Source organism: Mus caroli, unplaced genomic scaffold (genome assembly GCF_978045245.1).
Source record: "Mus caroli unplaced genomic scaffold, Mus_caroli_1 scaffold_4, whole genome shotgun sequence".
In the NCBI taxonomy this organism is placed as follows: domain Eukaryota; kingdom Metazoa; phylum Chordata; class Mammalia; order Rodentia; family Muridae; genus Mus; species Mus caroli.
Window position 1 is genome coordinate 88,647,511 of NW_028227259.1, and position 20,407 is coordinate 88,667,917.

General features: G+C 38.8%; 1 protein-coding gene across 2 annotated transcripts in view; it reads right to left on the minus strand.

The window, feature by feature from the left end:
• Positions 1–20,407, minus strand: part of Cenpc (centromere protein C) — a 78,809-nt gene that overhangs the window by 50,018 nt on the left and 8,384 nt on the right. For both annotated transcript variants that reach the window (XM_085836804.1, XM_085836805.1), the window contains 2 exons: positions 10,762–10,832; positions 638–737 (listed from right to left, as the gene is read on the minus strand). In XM_085836804.1, coding sequence (XP_085692930.1) covers positions 638–737; positions 10,762–10,832 — 171 coding nt within the window. The remainder of the gene's footprint in view (positions 1–637; positions 738–10,761; positions 10,833–20,407) is intronic.

Sequence of the window (20,407 nt, forward strand, 5' to 3'; positions counted from 1 at the left end):
TGGCTAGATGCGCATACATACATATATAGGCATACATATAACAGGTATGTAAGTACATATGTGCATACACATTCCTATATGCACACACACATATATATATACACATATATATACATATGTATGTATATATATATATATATATATATATACACAGAATGTACATACATACTTACATAAAATCACCTTCAGTCTTCCAGTAAAATGTAAGCAACAGTTAAGTAAAAAAATGTAAATATATATCTATATTTTTAAGCCCATAGAATAGTGACCAGTTAGAAACAGGCATGGCCCAAAGGGCAACCATGCTAATAGTTTTTAAATTTATGAGCACCAATGAAGGTATGGAAGGGTCTGAGAATTCCCAACAAAATGATGGAAGCAATGACTAAATTTTCATGTAAATCTTTGAGTCTATCAGCTCAAAGAGAATAGTACTCTTCGAATTTGAAACAAAGATAAGGAAAACATTAAAAAGTAGCAGCACCTATTCCAAAGTAAGAGAAAGAAAAGGCAAAGGGGAGGAAAACCCCCACCCTAACCAAGCCAACTCTACCTAGCCTGACTCTGATCTGTGTCCTGACCCGATGCATATACAGCCTTTGTCCTGAAGGTTTTCAATTGGCATGTCACCACCAACCTGATCCACCAGCGGCTTCCCTTGGCTCTGCAGACGCTTGCAGAGAAGCTTCTCCCGTCCTTGAAGACACTGGAACTGGTTTTGAATGTGACACTGGGCACTGAGCACAGAAGAAATTCATTTCATCTACTTTTAGCATATTGTCAATTCTAATTAGACACATGCTTTTAAAATTGGGGAGACATTTCTAAACAACAAAATAGCCGAAGAAAGAACAACAAAGAACTACTGAACAAAGAGGAAATAAACAAAGGCTAGGACATTGCATAATGTCTCTAAGAGTTAAAGCTGCAGACATGATTATATGTACAAAAAAGCAAATTCATAGAAATACATAATGATGTTGTTAACGTAAAGTTAAAAAGGTGAAAGAAAATATGAAGCAGTACAATATTTAGGAATTCACTCTATGAAAGAAAGTGTTAACAGAGAATATATAATCACTTAAAGTGCTCTCTTAAAAGGATGAGTCATTGCTAGCAATCTACAAAGTTGTTTTGGCAATGCTTCTTTCACCAGTCATAAGGCTGAATCTATTGTGGCAGGCTGCCTTAATGACTTATAGTGAACACTCACTTTGTTTCCTTCTGGAATTATGTTTGATGGACAGGTGATGTCCATGGAACAAGAACACAATAAAAACAGACATAGTATTAAAAGGCATTCCTGAGAAAAAAAACATGTGTGGTTGTATCTCACTGATGTACACTAAATAACAGGTAACTACGTATGTATGCATATTATCTTCATGCCTACCATTCTTAGTTCCTTGATAGTGAAGGAGCCTGTACAATGATGTGTCCAGACTTGATGTTCTATCCCCTTATGAACCTGGCTATCCTTATGAACCTGGCTATCTGTCCTACTTGTATATACAGTAAAACTCAAACTACATTTCTCTCTCTCTCTCTCTCTCTCTCTCTCTCTCTCTCTCTCTCTCTCCTTCTTCCTCCTTCCTCCATCCTCCCTCTTCCCTCCTCCCTTCTCCTCCTCCTCCTTCTTCTTCTTCTTCCCTCCATCCATCTCTCTCTTTAAGATGTATTTTACTGGGCTGAAGAGATGGCTTAGCAGTTACGAGCAAGTACTACTTTCCCAAAGGACCCAAGGCTGAGCCTCAGCACCTCCATCAGTGACTCATGTGACTCACAACCACCTGTAACTCCAGCTCTAAGATGAACCAATATCTCTGGTCTCTTTAGGTACCTGTACTCACATACATACATATATGTAATTAAAAATAACAAAAAATGAATATTTTATTTGTATTCACATGTATGACTGTACCTGTGTATGGAGATAGTATAGAGGTCAAAAGAGAATGTCACATTCTTTGGAGCCCAAGTCGACAGCTAGGAGACAACAACAAGGTGCTGAGACTGAACTCAGAGCCTCTAGGCAGAGCAGCAAATGCTCGTAAGCCACTGAGCCACCTCACAAATTCCCTAAATTAGATTTCTTATGTGAAGGCTACAGCTAGAAAGTCTCCACCTAGATGAAAACCTTAACACACACAAAATCTCCACTTTTGAATTTTCTTTCAGAGGAGAAAAAAGAAATATATATATATGAAAAATAATATATATATAAATAAAAGTGAGACTAATAACAGATGTAAAAAGGAATTAACAAGGTTAAACTTCCTTTTTAAAAACACAGCAGCTCTTCCGGTCAGAAAAGCACCGGGGCAGCTGGGGCGCAGGGTCGGCTGACACTCGCCAGCTACCCAAAACACCCGCCACAGGATATTAAGACTTCTGGTGAGTGGAGCACAGCTTCTGCTCCAATCCAATTGCGCGCGGGACCTGAGACTGCATTAGTTAGGGAAGCAGAAACTGGCCTGAGTAGGGCCACAGGCCTCATCCAGCCGGATCAGCGCCGGGGTAGCTGGAGCGCAGGGTTGCCTGACACCTGCCAGCTACCCACGACCCCCGCAGCAGGATTTTGGGACTGCTGGTGAGTGGAACACAGCTTCTGCTCCAATCTTTAAACAGTGACAACGATAACAACTAACCCCAGAGATTACCAGATGGCGAAAGGTAAACGTAATAATCGTACTAACAGAAACCAAGACCACTCACCATCATCAGAACCCAGCACCCCCACTTCGCCCAGTCCAGGGCACCCCAACACACCGGAAAAGCTAGACACGGATTTAAAAGCATATCTCCTGATGATGGTAGAGGACTTCAAGAAAGACTTTAATAACACACTTAAAGAACTACAGGAGAACACTGCTAAACAGGCAGAAGACACTAAAGGGGAAGCACAAAAATCCCTTAAAGAATTGCAGGAGAACACTGCTAAAGAGTTACAAATCCTTAAAGAAAAACAGGATAACATAATCAAACAGGTAGAAGTCCTTACAGAAAAACTGGAAAACACATCCAAAGAGATGATGGAAATGAACAAAACCATACTAGACCTAAAAAGGGAAGTAGACACAATAAAGAAAACCCAAAATGAGGCAACACTGGAGATAGAAAACCTAGGAAAGAAATCTGGAACCATAGATACGAGCATCAGCAACAGAATACAAGAGATGGAAGAGATAATCTCAGGTGCAGAAGATTCCATAGAGAACATCGGCACAACAATCAAGGAAAATGTAAAATGCAAAAAGATCCTAACTCAAAACATCCAAGAAATACAGGACACAATGAGAAGACCAAACCTACGGATAATAGGAGTGGATGAGAATGAAGATTTTCAACTCAAAGAACCAGCAAACATCTTCAACAAAATTATAGAAGAAAACTTCCCAAATCTAAAGAAAGAGATGCCCATGAACATACAAGAAGCCTACAGAACTCCAAATAGACTGGACCAGAAAAGAAACACCTCCCGACACATAATAATAAGAACAACAAATGCTCTAAATAAAGATAGAATACTAAAAGCAGTAAGAGAAAAAGGCCAAGTAACATATAAAGGCAAGCCTATCAGAATTACACCAGATTTTTCACCAGAGACTATGAAAGCCAGAAGATCCTGGACGGATGTTATACAGACACTAAAAGAACACAAATTCCAGCCCAGGCTACTATACCCAGCCAAACTCTCAATTAACATAGATGGAGAAACCAAAGTATTCCACGACAAAACCAAATTCACACATTATCTCTCCACGAATCCAGCCCTTCAAAGGATAATAACAGAAAAAAACCAATACAAGGACAGGAACCACGCCCTAGAAACAACAAGAAGGTAATCCCTCAACAAACCTAAAAGAAGACAGCCACAAGAACAAAATGCCAACTTTAACAACAAAAATAACAGGAAACAACAATTACTTTTCCTTAATATCTCTTAATATCAATGGACTCAACTCCCCGATAAAAAGACATAGACTAACAAACTGGCTACACAAACAAGACCCAACATTTTGCTGCTTACAGGAAACTCATCTCAGAGAAAAGGATAGACACTACCTCAGAATGAAAGGCTGGAAAACAATTTTCCAAGCAAATGGCATGAAGAAACAAGCTGGAGTAGCCATTCTAATATCTGATAAGATTGACTTCAAACCCAAAGTCATTAAAAAAGACAGGGAGGGACACTTCATACTCATCAAAGGTAAAATCCTCCAAGAGGAACTATCAATCCTGAATATCTATGCTCCAAATACAAAGGCAGCCACATTCATTAAAGAAACTTTAGTAAAGCTCAAAGCACACATTGCACCTCATACAATAATAGTGGGAGACTTCAACACACCACTTTCACCAATGGACAGATCATGGAAACAGAAACTAAACAGGGACACAGTGAAACTAAGAGAAATTATGAATCAAATGGACCTGGCAGATATCTACAGAACATTCTATCCTAAAACAAAAGGATATACCTTCTTCTCAGCACCTCATGGTACCTTCTCCAAAATTGACCACATAATTGGTCACAAAGCAGGCCTCAACAGATACAAAAATATTGAAATTGTCCCATGCATCCTATCAGATCACCATGGACTAAGGCTGATCTTCAATAACAAAATAAATAATAGAAAGCCAACATTCACGTGGAAACTGAACAACACTCTTCTCAATGATACCTTGGTCAAGGAAGGAATAAAGAAAGAAATTAAGGACTTTTTAGAGTTCAATGAAAATGAAGCCACAACATACCCAAACTTATGGGACGCAATGAAAGCATTTCTAAGAGGAAAACTCATAGCTCTGAGTGCCTCCAAAAGGAAACTAGAGAGAGCACACATTAGCAGCTTGACAACACACCTAAAAGCACTAGAACAAAAGGAAGCAAATTCACCCAAGAGGAGTAGACGGCAGGAAATAATCAAACTCAGGGGTGAAATCAACCAAGTGGAAACAAGAAAAACTATTCAAAGAATCAACCAATCAAGGAGCTGGTTCTTTGAGAAAATCAACAAGATAGATAAACCCTTAGCCAGACTCACTAGAGGGCACAGGGAAAGCATCCTAATTAACAAAATCAGAAATGAAAAAGGAGACATAACAACAGATCCTGAAGACATCCAAAACACCATCAGATCCTTCTACCAAAGGCTATACTCAACAAAACTGGAGAACCTGGATGAAATGGAGAAGTTCCTAGACAGATACCAGGTACCAAAGTTGAATCAAGATCAGGTTAATGATCTAAACAGCCCTATATCCCCCAAAGAAATAGAAGCAGTCATTAATAGTCTCCCAACTAAAAAAAGCCAAGGACCAGATGGGTTTAGTGCAGAGTTCTATCAGACCTTCAAAAAAGATCTAATCCCAGTTCTTCACAAACTATTCCACAAAATAGAAACAGAAGGTACTCTACCCAACTCATTCTATGAAGCCACAATTACTCTGATACCTAAACCACAAAAAGACCCAACAAAGATAGAAAACTTCAGACCAATATCCCTTATGAATATTGATGCAAAAATCCTCAATAAAGTTCTTGCTAACCGAATCCAAGAACACATCAAAACAATCATCCATCCTGACCAAGTAGATTTCATCCCAGGGATGCAGGGATGGTTCAATATACGGAAATCCATCAACGTAATCCAGTATATAAACAAACTCAAAGACAAAAACCACATGGTCATCTCGTTAGATGCGGAAAAAGCATTTGACAAAATCCAACACCCATTCATGATAAAAGTCTTGGAAAGATCAGGAATTCAAGGCCCATACCTAAACATGATAAAAGCAATCTACAGCAAACCAGTAGCCAACATCAAAGTAAATGGTGAGAAGCTTGAAGCAATCCCTCTAAAATCAGGGACTAGACAAGGCTGTCCACTTTCTCCATACCTATTCAACATTGTACTTGAAGTCCTAGCCAGAGCAATTCGACAACAAAAGGAGATCAAAGAAATACAAACTGGAAAAGATGAAGTCAAAATATCACTTTTTGCAGATGATATGATAGTATATATAAGTGACCCTAACAATTCCACCAGAGAACTCCTAAACCTGATAAACAGCTTCAGTGAACTAGCTGGATATAAAATTAACTCAAACAAATCAATGGCCTTTCTCTACACAAAGAATAAACAGGCTGAGAAAGAAATTAGGGAAACAACACCTTTCTCAATAGTCACAAATAATATAAAATATCTTGGCGTGTCTCTAACTAAGGAAGTGAAAGATCTGTATAATAAAAACTTCAAGTCTCTGAAGAAAGAAATTCTAGAAGATCTCAGAAGATGGAAAGATCTCCCATGCTCATGGATTGGCAGGATCAACATTGTAAAAATGGCTATCTTGCCAAAAGCAATCTACAGATTCAATGCAATCCCCATCAAAATTCCAACTCAATTCTTCAACGAATTAGAAAGTGCAATCTGCAAATTCATCTGGAATAACAAAAAACCTAGGATAGCAAAAACTCTTCTCAAGGATAAAAGAACCTCTGGTGGAATCACCATGCCGGACCTAAAGCTCTACTACAGAGCAATTGTGATAAAAACTGCATGGTACTGGTATAGTGACAGACAAATAGACCAATGGAATAGAATTGAAGACCCAGAAATGAACCCACACACCTATGGTCACTTGATCTTCGACAAGGGAGCTAAAAACATCCAGTGGAAGAAAGACAGCATTTTCAACAAATGGTGCTGGCACAACTGGTTGTTAACATGTAGAAGAATGCGAATCGATCCATTCCTATCTCCTTGTACTAAGGTCAAGTCTAAGTGGATCAAGGAACTTCACATAAAACCAGAGACACTGAAACTTATAGAGGAGAAAGTGGGGAAAAGCCTTGAAGATATGGGCACAGGGGAAAAATTCCTGAATAGAACAGTAATGGCTTGTGCTGTAAGATCGAGAATTGACAAGTGGGACCTCATGAAACTACAAAGCTTCTGCAAGGCTAAAGACACCATCAATAAGACAAAAAAACCACCAACAGACTGGGAAAGGATCTTCACCTATCCTAAATCAGATAAGGGACTAATATCCAATATATATAAAGAACTCAGGAAGGTGGACTCCAGAAAGTCAAATAACCCCATTAAAAATGGGGCTCAGAACTGAACAAAGAATTCTCACCTGAGGAATACCGAATGGCAGAGAAACACCTGAAAAAATGTTCAACATCCTTAATCATCAGGGAAATGCAAATCAAAACAACCCTGAGATTCCACCTCACACCAGTCAGAATGGCTAAGATCAAAAATTCAGGTGACAGCAGATGCTGGCGAGGATGTGGAGAAAGAGGAACACTCCTCCATTGTTGGTGGGATTGCAAGCTTGTACAACCACTCTGGAAATCAGTCTGGCGGTTCCTCAGAAAATTGGACATAGTACTACCGGAGGATCCAGCAATACCTCTCCTGGGCATATATCCAGAAGATGTCCCAACCGGTAAGAAGGACACATCTCCACTATGTTCATAGCAGCCCTATTTATAATAGCCAGAAGCTGGAAAGAACCCAGATGTCCCTCAACAGAGGAATGGATACAGAAATTATGGTACATTTACACAATGGAGTACTACTCAGCTATTAAAAAGAATGAATTTATGAAATTCCTAGCAAAATGGATGGACCTGGAGGGCATCATCTTGAGTGAAGTAACACAATCACAAAAGAACTCACACAATATGTATTCATTGATAAGTGGATATTAGCCCAAAACTTAGGATACCCAAGATATAAGATACAATTTGATAAACGCATGAAACTCAAGAAGAATGAAGACCAAAGTGTGGACACTGTGCACCTTCTTAGAATTGGGAACAAAACACCCAGGGAAGGAGTTACAGAGACAAAGTTCGTAGCTGTGATGAAAGGATGGACCATTTAGAGACTGCTGTATCCAGGGATCCGTCCCATAATCAGCTTCTAAACGCTGACACCATTGCATACACTAGCAAGATTTTGCTGAAAGGACCCAAATATAGCTGTCTCTTGTGAGACGATGCCGGGGCCTAGCAAACACAGGAGTGGATGTTCACAGTCAGCTATTGGATGTATCACAGGGCTCCCAATGGAGAAGCTAGAGAAAGTACCCAAGGAGCTAAAGGGATCTGCAACCCTATTGTTGGAACAACATGATGTACTAACCAGAACCCCGGAGCTCTTGTCTCTAGCTGCATATGTATCGAAAGATGGCCTAGTCGGCCATCAATGGAAAGAGAGGCCCATTGGACTCGCAAACTTTATATGCCCCAATATAGGGGAATGCCAGGGCCAAAAGAATGGGAATGGGTGGGTAGGGAAGTGGGGGGCGCTATGGGGGACTTTTGGGATAGCATTGGAAATGTAATTGAGGAAAATATGTAATAAAAATAAAAAAAAATAAAAAAAATAAAAACACAGCAGACTTGGTAGTCCTGCCACACTGATGAAGGAAGATGCTAAAGCAGAAATACCCATTGTCAAGAATGGAAAAGGAGGCCAGGCTGTGGTGGCGCACGCCTTTAATCCCAGCACTTGGGAGGCAGAGGCAGGCGGATTTCTGAGTTTGAAGCTAGCCTGGTCTACAGAGTGAGTTCCAGGACAGCCAGGACTACACAGAAAGACACTGTCTCGAAAATCCAAAAAAAAAAAAAATGGAAAAGAGGACACTATTATGGATCCTGAAAGGATTAGAAACACTTTAGGGAGATATTACCAACTTTTGTGAATAAATTTGAAAATGACCAAAACCCTCAAATGTCCACCATAACAACCTATGCATAAAATCTTAGCCTTTCATATTCTGTATCTTTTCTTGATCACGCTATAACAACTCATGAAAATGTACATTTAAGTCAGGCATGGTAGGGTACAACTATACTCACAACACTCAGGAAATCGAGGGAGAAGGATCAGGAGTTCAAGATCATCCGTGGCTACACAGCAAGTTCAAAGTCAGCCTAAACTACATGAGACCCTGTCTCAGAATTCTTTTTTAAGCCAAACATAATAGTATACTGTAATCCCAGCACTCTGGAGACTGAGGCAAGAGGCTCATGAGTTCAAGCTCAAGAGAGCCATTGTCTCAAGTTAATTAATAATGAAATACATACACACATACATGCACACACACATACATGCACACACACATTCATATTCATACACACACACACACACACACACATACTTCGGCCAGAAAAAGAACCTTCCAAGCCTGAGGAGAAGCACTTCTCTCAGTTAACTAGAAGACTAATGCCCGTATCTACTGGCTAGAGAGGAAAACCTCCCTAAGTCAGGAAGCATGTACAACACTTTCCCCACCCCTAAGGAATGAAGAGAATTAGCTGCAGACTGTCTATCATTAAACCTGTCTTCTTTATCCTCAAAGCTCTAAACTAGAATTCGTTTATATTATGTTTAACATAACTGTCACAGTAGGATGTTGCTGGACTACTACAACATATTTCATTCTACCTAGAAAAGGAATCTCAAAAAGTAGTGAACATGTTCAGATGCAAACATCTGAAATATGAAAGTAAATTTGAACAAAGAAGTCAATTCAATATATACATGTATAAAGCTGTCATAGTACAAACTTATTTTTTTTAAGAATTTAGTGAACAAGGCAAGTTCCCAGGAAATTTAAAGTTGGTTTTAACTTTCAAAGGTCAATGTAATTTCTCATATTATAAAAGGTCTCTCAAATTCTGAAAGATATGACTGACTACATTCATTAAAAGCAAATGTTAGCTATACAACTACAGACCAGCAAGCAGGATGGCGAACTCAAGGTCAGCACCGGCAGTACACCTAAATTCTAAGTCACCTTAGAGTAGAACACTGTTCGCTTATCAGTTTTTATTTTTTTTTTTTTTTTTTTTTTCGAGACAGGGTTTCTCTGTATAGCCCTGGCTGTCCTGGAACTCATTTTGTAGACCAGGTTGGCCTCAAAGTCAGAAATCCGCCTGCCTCTGCCTCCCGAGTGCTGGGATTAAAGGCATGTGACACCACGCCCAGCTTTGTCTGTTTGTTTGTTTGTTTGTTTGTTTGTTTGTTTCGAGACAGGGTTTCTCTGTGTATCCCTGGCTGTCCTGGAACTCACTCTGTAGACCTGGCTGGTCTCGAACTCAGAAATCCGTCTGCCTCTGCCTCCCAAGTGGGATTAAAGGCGTGAGCCACCACTGTACTCTATCAGTTGTTAATAAACTCTGCATCTAGAATTATATGATCTTTCTAATTAGTACTGTTTCCAAATAGTATGTTTTGGAATACTAGCTTCCAAAACTTTCTAAGTAGGAGTGTGGCTCAGTGACCCCAGCTCTGTTTGGCATGTGCAAGGCCCTGGGTTCACACATAGTACTAGGAAAAAAATATTCTAGTTAAAATTTACTACATCTAGATAACAACATCTAGATAACAAATCAACCTATCCTTTTAAGGCACATAATCAACCAAAAATCGTTGTTGTGGACAGCAGCCTGTCCCATCAGTCTTTAGAAAACACTAAACTTGTTATTCTGATCAGGAACTTTAAAGCTGCCCATTTTCCTAAAACTCTATGAATTAGTTTAGAAGAAAAGGATTGTTATAATTTTGTAATTGTAATTCCCAATTTCAAATACTAGAAATATCAAACCAAAATTTTATAATACCTCCAAATTTGAGAAACTCAACAGAAGCATAAGATTCTCTTTAAGACAACTAAAATGTACCTAAGAACACCACTCATTAAGGCACCCAACCTACATCCTGTCTGACTTACCTTTTTGCTTGATGATTGACTATAATTGGCTTTCTTTTTTTGTGTTGAAGAAGTCAATGACTCTGTAAAATCTGTAATAAAAATCATAGACAAGACTTATAAAGTATAGAGTAGGGGGAAGAAAAAAAAACCAACAAGCAGGGCAAACTGGAATACAACTTTCATAAAATTTCTACCCTCAGCATTAGGGTAGAAGAGCCAGGTAGATTTCTGGGAATTCAAGCCTAGCCTGATCTACATACTGAGAGTCTTAAAAAGATTCTAACTGAACAATTGAAGTGGCTCTGTATCAGTAGTTCTTAACCTGGGGTCATATAGGCATTCTATATGATATTCTACATATTTACATTAAGATTCATAACAGTAGCAAAATTACAGCTGTGAGGTAGTAATAAAATGATTTTACAATTGGGGGTCACCAAGCATGAGAAACTGTATTAAAGGGTTGCAGCATTAGGAAGGTTGAAGAACTATCAGTTGACTCTTCACAAAACAATTAGCCAAAGAAACAGAGACATCAATGCAAGATTCAAAAGTTCTTTACAAGCATCAAAAACAGAAAAGAAAACCAAATTGCTGAATATTTTTCAGTTCTTTTCTACCTGTAATGAAGATGTTTATTCTGTTGTCTTACTTTTTGTGTTAACAAAATATTGGAAACTGAATTAGAGTACCCTTATTTATAATAACAAGAAGTTGGAAATGACACAGATGTCCTTCAACAGACGAATGGATACAGAAAATGTGGTACATTTACACAATGGAGTACTACTCAGCTATTAAAAAGAATGAATTTATGAAATTCTTAGGCCAATGAATGGAACTAGAGAATATCATCCTGAGTGAGGTAACCCAGTCACAAAATAACACATGTGCTATGCACTCACTGATAAGTGGATATTAGCCCAAAACCTTAGAATACACAAGATAAAATTCAGACATCACATGAAGTTCAAGAAGAAGAAAGACCAATATGTGGATATTTCAGCCCTTCTTACAAGGGGGAACTAAATATTCACAGGAGGAAATACAGAGACAAAGTGTAGAGCACAGAGACTGAAGGAAAAGCCATCCAGAAACTGCCCCACCTGGGGATCCATCCCATATACAGTCACCAAACCTAGACAGTATTGCAGATGACCATAAGTGCTTGCTGACAGGAGCCTGATATCTGACAGTCTCCTGAGAGGTTCTGCCAGAGCCTGACAAATACAGAGGCAGATGCTTGCAGAAAACCATTGGACTGAGCAGAGTCCCCAATGGAAGAGTTAAAGGTTTTGTACCTAAAAGGGTCTTTTATTTTATACCGGGCAAGCAAGAAACAGAACTGACAGAGTGGAAGTTCACTCCTCAGAGGCCTCATCTCTGAGCAGTGCTTCACTGGCAACCAAAGTTCCAGCCTGAGACTATAGGTGAAGATAGGAAACTACAGCAGCTGCCATTTCTGCACTCTCTGATCATGCTCAGCTCTCACAAAGCTCTTTGTGCTGATTTATCATTTCATAAGAAATAAACAAATTACTTTACTTTGAAGTAATAATACATCACCACTTTATAATAACAAATAATAAACAAATGTTAATCACCTCTGTTCAAATGATCCCTAGAATTCTATACTTAGTACCATTATACTTTTCCCATTATAGAAATGCTTGGATCTATAAGTATCTAATTTTATGGGTTTTTTTCCAGATTTTGGAATATTTACATATGTAACATAAGACTTTTCTTGGGTCTAAACACAAAAATTACGTACATTTCACATGAACTTTACACCAAAAACCTGAAGGTAATTTTGTGCACAAAATGAAGTTTCATAGAATTTTGCATTTGTGGTATGATGTTCATTTGGAATTTTTTTTCATTGAAACATTCCATCATTTACTTCAATAATGCTAGAACTTGAGTTTGCAATTGTATTTCTCTTTCTTTTCTTTAAGTTTTATTGCATTATGATGAGAGAAGATACATAATTTCAATTTATCCGAATTTGTTAACATTTAAAAACATATTTTGAGTAAATAGACTTATATCACATTCTTCTTTTCCTTTTGTACCCCAACTTCTCCCAAAGAGAACCCCCTTCAAAATCTGTAATACCTTTCATTTTTTATCATATTCTTTAAGATTTATAAAATATTGTAACAATAAAAATGAGTATTATAAGTTGTTTGATATAAAACAACAATCAATTGAACAGTCTTATGTAGATGTTTGTTTACAGCAATACTGAAAATACATAAGTTTTTCTCAATATAAATTTTAAGTAACTCCAAATATATTAACTATATGATATTTTAAAACAATATATCGACAGGTGAGAGTGAGGACCACAGAGGCAGACAGCCTCTGGGACAGGCGGGAGCCACAGAGCCTCTGAGGCAGCACCCTTTTGGGGCCGCAGACATCTGACACCCTCCCAGCCGGAGGACAGAGGTTCGCCCTGCAGGGAGCGCCATCTTGGCTCCGGGACTCCGCTGAACTTAGTCTGCACAGGTGAGAGTGAGGACCACAGAGGCTGACAGCTTCTGGGACAGGCGGGAGCCACAGAGCTGCTGAGGCAGCACCCTTTTGGGGCCACAGACATCCAGCACCCTCCCAGCTGGAAGACAGTGGTTTGCCCTGCACAGGAGCCCTCTGACTCAGGAGCAGGGAGCACATCTTGGATCCAGGACTCCACCGAACTTAGGAACTTAGTCTGCACAGGTGAGAGTGTGCACCACAGAAGCTGACAGCTTCTGTGACCTGCCAAAGCAACACAGCATCTGGGAAAGGTCCTGTTTTCGGGCTTCTTCTTCGGCCAGGAGGAGGTCCAAACACCAGATATCTGTACACCTTCCCTTTAAGAGGAAAGATTATCAGCAGAGAGTGCTCTAACCACTGAAACTCAGAGGAGAGAGCCTGTCTCCCAGGTCTGCTGACAGACGGTACTCAGAATCACCAGAAGAACAACCTCTGAACAGAGACAACTATAACAACTCCAGAGATTACCAGTTGGCAAGAGGTAAACATAAGAATCTTACTAACAGAAACCAAGACCACTCACCATCATCAGAACCCAGCACTCCCACTTCGCCCAGTCCAGGGCACCCCAACACACCTGAAAAGCTAGACCTGGATTTAAAAGCATATCTCATGATGATGGTAGAGGACATCAAGAAGGACTTTAATAACTCACTTAAAGAAATACAGGAGAACATGGCTAAAGAGTTACAAGTCCTTAAAGAAAAACAGGACAACACATCCAATCAGATGATGGAAATGAACAAAACCATACTAGACCTAAAAAGGGAAGTAGACACAATAAAGAAAACCCAAAATGAGACAACACTGGAGATAGAAACTCTAGGAAAGAAATCTGGAACCATAGATGCGAGCATCAGCAACAGAATACAAGAGGTGGAAGAGAGAATCTCAGGTGCAGAAGATTCCATAGAGATCATCGGCACAACAATCAAGGAAAATGGAAAATGCAAAAAGATCCTAACTCAAAACATCCAGGAAATACAGGACTCAATGAGAAGACCAAACCTACGGATAATAGGAGTGGATGAAAATGAAGATTTTCAACTCAAAGGACCAGCAAACATCTTCAACAAAATTATAGAAGAAAACTTCCCAAACCTAAAGAAAGAGATGCCCATGAACATACAAGAAGCCTATAGAACTCCAAATAGACTGGACCAGAAAAGAAATACCTCCCGACACATAATAATCAGAACAACAAATGCACTAAATAAAGATAGAATACTAAAAGCAGTAAGAGAAAAAGCCCAAGTAACATATAAAGGCAAGCCTATCAGAATTGCACCAGATTTTTCACCAGAGACTATGAAAGCCAGAAGATCCTGGACAGATGTTATACAGACACTAAAAGAACACAAATTCCAGCCCAGGCTACTATACCCAGCCAAACTCTCAATTAACATAGATGGAGAAACCAAAGTATTCCACGACAAAACCAAATTCACACATTATCTCTCCACGAATCCAGCCCTTCAAAGGATAATAACAGGAAAAAACCAATACAAGGACAGGAACCACGCCCTAGAAACAACAAGAAGGTAATCCCTCAACAAACCTAAAAGAAGACAGCCACAAGAACAGAATGCCAACTTTAACAACAAAAATAACAGGAAACAACAATTACTTTTCCTTAATATCTCTTAATATCAAAGGACTCAACTCCCCGATAAAAAGACATAGACTAACAAACTGGCTACACAAACAAGACCCAACATTTTGCTGCTTACAGGAAACTCATCTCAGAGAAAAAGATAGACACTACCTCAGAATGAAAGGCTGGAAAACAATTTTCCAAGCAAATGGTAGGAAGAAACAAGCTGGAGTAGCCATTCTAATATCTGATAAGATTGACTTCCAACCCAAACTCATCAAAAAAGACAGGGAGGGGCACTTCATACTCATCAAAGGTAAAATCCTCCAAGAGGAACAATCAATCCTGAATATCTATGCTCCAAATACAAAGGCAGCCTCATTCATTAAAGAAACTTTAGTAAATCTCAAAGCACACATTGCACCTCATACAATAATAGTGGGAGACTTCAACACACCACTTTCACCAATGGACAGATCATGGAAACAGAAACTAAACAGGGACACAGTGAAACTAATGGAACTTATGAATCAAATGGATCTGGCAGATATCTACAGAACATTTTACCCTAAAACAAAAGGATATACCTTCTTCTCAGCACCTCATGGTACCTTCTCCAAAATTGACCACATAACAGGCCTCAACAGATACAAAAATATTGAAATTGTCCCATGCATCCTATCAGATCACCATGGACTAAGGCTGATCTTCAATAACAAAATAAATAATAGAAAGCCAACATTCACGTAGAAACTGAACAACACTCTTCTCAAAGATACCTTGGTCAAGGAAGGAATAAAGAAAGAAATTAAGGACTTTTTAGAGTTCAATGAAAATGAAGCCACAACATACCCAAACTTATGGGATGCAATGAAAGCATTTCTAAGAGGAAAACTCATAGCTCTGAGTGCCTCCAAAAAGAAACTAGAAAGAGCACACATTAGCAGCTTGACAACACACCTAAAAGCACTAGAACAAAAGGAAGCAAATTCACCCAAGAGGAGTAGACGGCAGGAAATAATCGAACTCAGGGGCTAAATCAATCAAGTGGAAACAAGAAGAACTATTCAAAGAATCAACCAATCAAGGAGCTGGTTCTTTGAGAAAATCAACAAGATAGATAAACCCTTAGCCAGACTCACTAGAGGGCATAGGGAAAGCATTCTAATTAACAAAATCAGAAATGAAAAAGGAGACATAACAACAGATCCTGAAGACATCCAAAACTCCATCAGATCCTTCTACCAAAGGCTATACTCAACAAAACTGGAGAACCTGGATGAAATGGAGAAGTTCCTAGACAGATACCAGGTACCAAAGTTGAATCAAGATCAGGTTAATGATCTAAACAGCCCTATATCCCCCAAAGAAATAGAAGCAGTCATTAATAGTCTCCCAACCAAAAAAAGCCCAGGACCAGATGGGTTTAGTGCAGAGTTCTATCAGACCTTCAAAGAAGATCTAATCCCAGTTCTTCACAAACTATTCCACAAAATAGAAACAGAAGGTACTCTACCCAACTCATTCTATGAAGCCACAATTACTCTGATACCTAAACCACAAAAAGACCCAACAAAGATAGAAAACTTCAGACCAATATCCCTTATGAATATTGATGCAAAAATCCTCAATAAAGTTCTTGCTAACCGAATCCAAGAACACATCAAAACAATCATCCATCATCACCAAGTAGATTTCATCCCAGGGATGCAGGGATGGTTCAATATTCGGAAATCCATCAACGTAATCCAGTATATAAACAAACTCAAAGACAAAAACCACATGGTCATCTCGTTAGATGCGGAAAAAGCATTTGACAAGATCCAACACCCATTCATGATAAAAGTCTTGGAAAGATCAGGAATTCAAGGCCCATACCTAAACATGATAAAAGCAATCTACAGCAAACCAGTAGCCAACATCAAAGTAAATGGTGAGAAGCTTGAAGCAATCCCTCTAAAATCAGGGACTAGACAAGGCTTTCTCCATACCTATTCAACATTGTACTTGAAGTCCTAGCCAGAGCAATTCGACAACAAAAGGAGATCAAAGGGATACAAATTGGAAAAGATGAAGTCAAAATATCACTTTTTGCAGATGATATGATAGTATATATAAGTGACCCTAACAATTCCACCAGAGAACTCCTAAACCTGATAAACAGCTTCAGTGAACTAGCTGGATATAAAATTAACTCAAACAAATCAATGGCCTTTCTGTACACAAAGAATAAACAGGCTGAGAAAGAAATTAGGGAAACAACACCCTTCTCAATAGTCACAAATAATATAAAATATCTTGGCGTGACTCTAACTAAGGAAGTGAAAGATCTGTATAATAAAAACTTCAAGTCTCTGAAGAAAGAAATTCTAGAAGATCTCAGAAGATGGAAAGATCTCCCATGCTCATGGATTGGCAGGATCAACATTGTAAAAATGGCTATCTTGCCAAAAGCAATCTACAGATTCAATGCAATCCCCATCAAAATTCCAACTCAATTCTTCAACGAATTAGAAAGGGCAATCTGCAAATTCATCTGGAATAACAAAAAACCTAGGATAGCAAAAACTCTTCTCAAGGATAAAAGAACCTCTGGTGGAATCACCATGCCGGACCTAAAGCTTTACTACAGAGCAATTGTGATAAAAAACGGCGTGGTACTGGTATAGTGACAGACAAATAGACCAATGGAATAGAATTGAAGACCCAGATATGAACCCACACTCCTATGGTCACTTGATCTTCGACAAGGGAGCTAAAAACATCCACTATTAGTTTTTTTAATGAACATAAATAAAGTCTTTTTGTTTGGTTTGTTTTTAGTAGACCTTAAAATCTTGGCTCTTACTATGCTACAAACACAAAATAAGAACAGGTTTTGAACATTGGAGTTCATTGTAATAAGGCTGTACTTGAATGTCTCTCACATCACCAAAGGGTTTTACCTCCATAGTAGATAAGCTAAGAGTTGACAGTTCTGCTGCACCAAGGAATGAACTGAAGGCACAATTTTTGGATACAGATTTCCTGCTACCTGCTACAGTCAAAGCTATTTGATTTGAGTGATTGTTGTCATTCTCAGCCCGCAGGGAACAGGTTACATTTATTTAAGAAATGATGTGTGTATTAAGATGGTCTATCCATGAAGTCATTCACCAACTGTTTTCAATGAACAATGGTTTTGCTTGGAGGGTGGCACAGATGTTAGGTGAGGGTAAGGTTCTGGTTCATTGGCTGTGATGATTTTGAAAAGAATAAGAGTAACTTATAAAGTCCTCTTCTTCAAAATTGATACAATAATTATAAATATTAAGCAAAGCCTTCAGTCTCACTCTTTGCTGTTCTCTTACAAACCACCTCCCAAACTAATTGTCTACATTTCTTTTGGCTGTATAAATAATTTTGAAATATATAAGCTGTTCTGAAAACCATAGTATAGTGTAAAAACATCAACTAAACAATCCTACTAATAGAGTGGCTGAGATAGGAGAAGCATGATTTCAAGACCATTATGTGCCCCACAGCAAGACCCTGTCATGTACAAACAAGCAGAAAGTATATATGGATTGTACAATATTGGACCTATTTCTCTCATTACCAAATTAGACACCACGGGATGACAGCTGACAAATTTCTAATTCCTCATATTTTTGAAGTTCAATTGATTAGGGTATGTTGGTAATATTAATTCTCATATTGAGAGATATTAAGCAAAAGTGATTGTTACTTCCTGCTATTCTTGTTAGAGGTGGAATTATGTTTGTGTGGATTTGTTGAAAGATTATTTTTTTTAGTTTTTTTTTAATTTATTTTTTAATTAGGTATTTTCTTCATTTACATTTCAAATGCTATCCCGAAAGTCCCCCAGGCCCTACCCCCAGGCTCCCACTTCTTGGCCCTGGCGTTCCCTCGTACTGAGGCATATAAAGTTTGCAAGACCAAGGGGCCTCTCTTCCCAGTGATGGCTGACTAGGCCATCTTCTGCTACATATGCAGCTAGAGACACGAGCTCTGGGGGTACTAGTTAGTTGATATTGTTGTTCCACCTATAGGATTGCCGACCCCTTTAGCTCCTTGGATACTTTCTCTAGCTCCTCCATTGGGGGCCCTGTGTTCCATCCAATAGCTGACTGTGAGCACCCACTTCTGTGTTTGCCAGACCCCAGCACAGCCTCACAAGAGACAGCTAGGATAGATCTGGAGGGCATCATCCTTAGTGAGGTAACCCAATCACAAAAGAACTCACATGATATGTACTCACTGATAAGTGAATATTAGCCCAGAAACTTATAATACCCAATATACAAGATACAATTTGCAAAACACATGAAACTCAAGAAGAATGAAGACCAAAGTGTGGACACTTCCCCCCTTCTTAGAATTGGGAAAAAAACACCCATGGAAGGAGTTACAGAGACAAAGTTTGGAGCTGAGACGAAAGAATGGACCTTCCTCAGGATACCCGGGGATCCATCCCATAATCAGCCTCCAAACGCTGACACAATAGCATACACCAGCAAGATTTTGCTGAAAGATTACTTTCTTGCTTCTTCTCATGAGGGTGTAGTTTCACTCCTCATGTTGGTGTTTTCCATCTATTATCCTTTGTAGGGCTGGATCTGTGGAAAGATAGTGTGTCAATTTGGTTTTGTCATAGAATATCTTGTTTTCTCCGTCTATGGTGGTTGAGAGTTTTGCTGGGTATAGTAGCCTGGGCTGGCATTTGTGTTCTCTTAGGGTCTGTATGACATCTGCCCAGGATTTTCTGGCTTTCATAGTCTCTGGTGAGAAATTTGGTGTAATTCTGATAGGTCTGCCTTTATATGTTACTTGACCTCTTTCCCTTAGTGCTTTTAAAATTCTTTCTTTGTTTAGTGCATTTGGTGTTTTGATTATTATGTGACGGGAAGAATTTCTTTTCTGGTCCAGTCTATTTAGAGTTCTGTAGGCTTCTTTTGTATGTTCATGGGCATCTCTTTCTTTAGGTTAGGGAATTTTCTTCTATAATTTTGTTGAAGATATTTACTGGCCCTTTAAATTGGGAATCTTCACTCTCTTCTATACCTATTTATCCTTAGGTTTGGTCTTCTCATTGTGTCCTGGATTTCCTGGATATTTTGGGTTAGGAGCTTTTTGCTTTTTGTGTTTTCTTTGACTGTTTTGTCAATGGTATCTTCTACACCTGAGATTCTCTCTTCTATCTCTTGTATTCTGTTGGTGATGCTTGCATCTATGACTCCTGATCTCTTTCCTAGGTTTTCTAACTTCAGGGTTGTCTCCTTTTTGATTTCTTTATTGTTTCTTCTTCCATTTTTAGATCCTGGATGGTTTTGTTTCTTTCCTTCGCCTGTTTGATTGTGTTTTCCTGTAACTCTTTAAGGGATTTTTGTGTTTCCTCTTTAAGGGTTTCTAGTTGTTTATCTGTGCTCTCCTGTATTTCTTTAAGGGAGTTATTTATGTCCTTCTTAATGTCCTCTATCATCATCATGAGAAGTGATTTTAGATCTGAATCTTGCTTTTCCAGTGTGT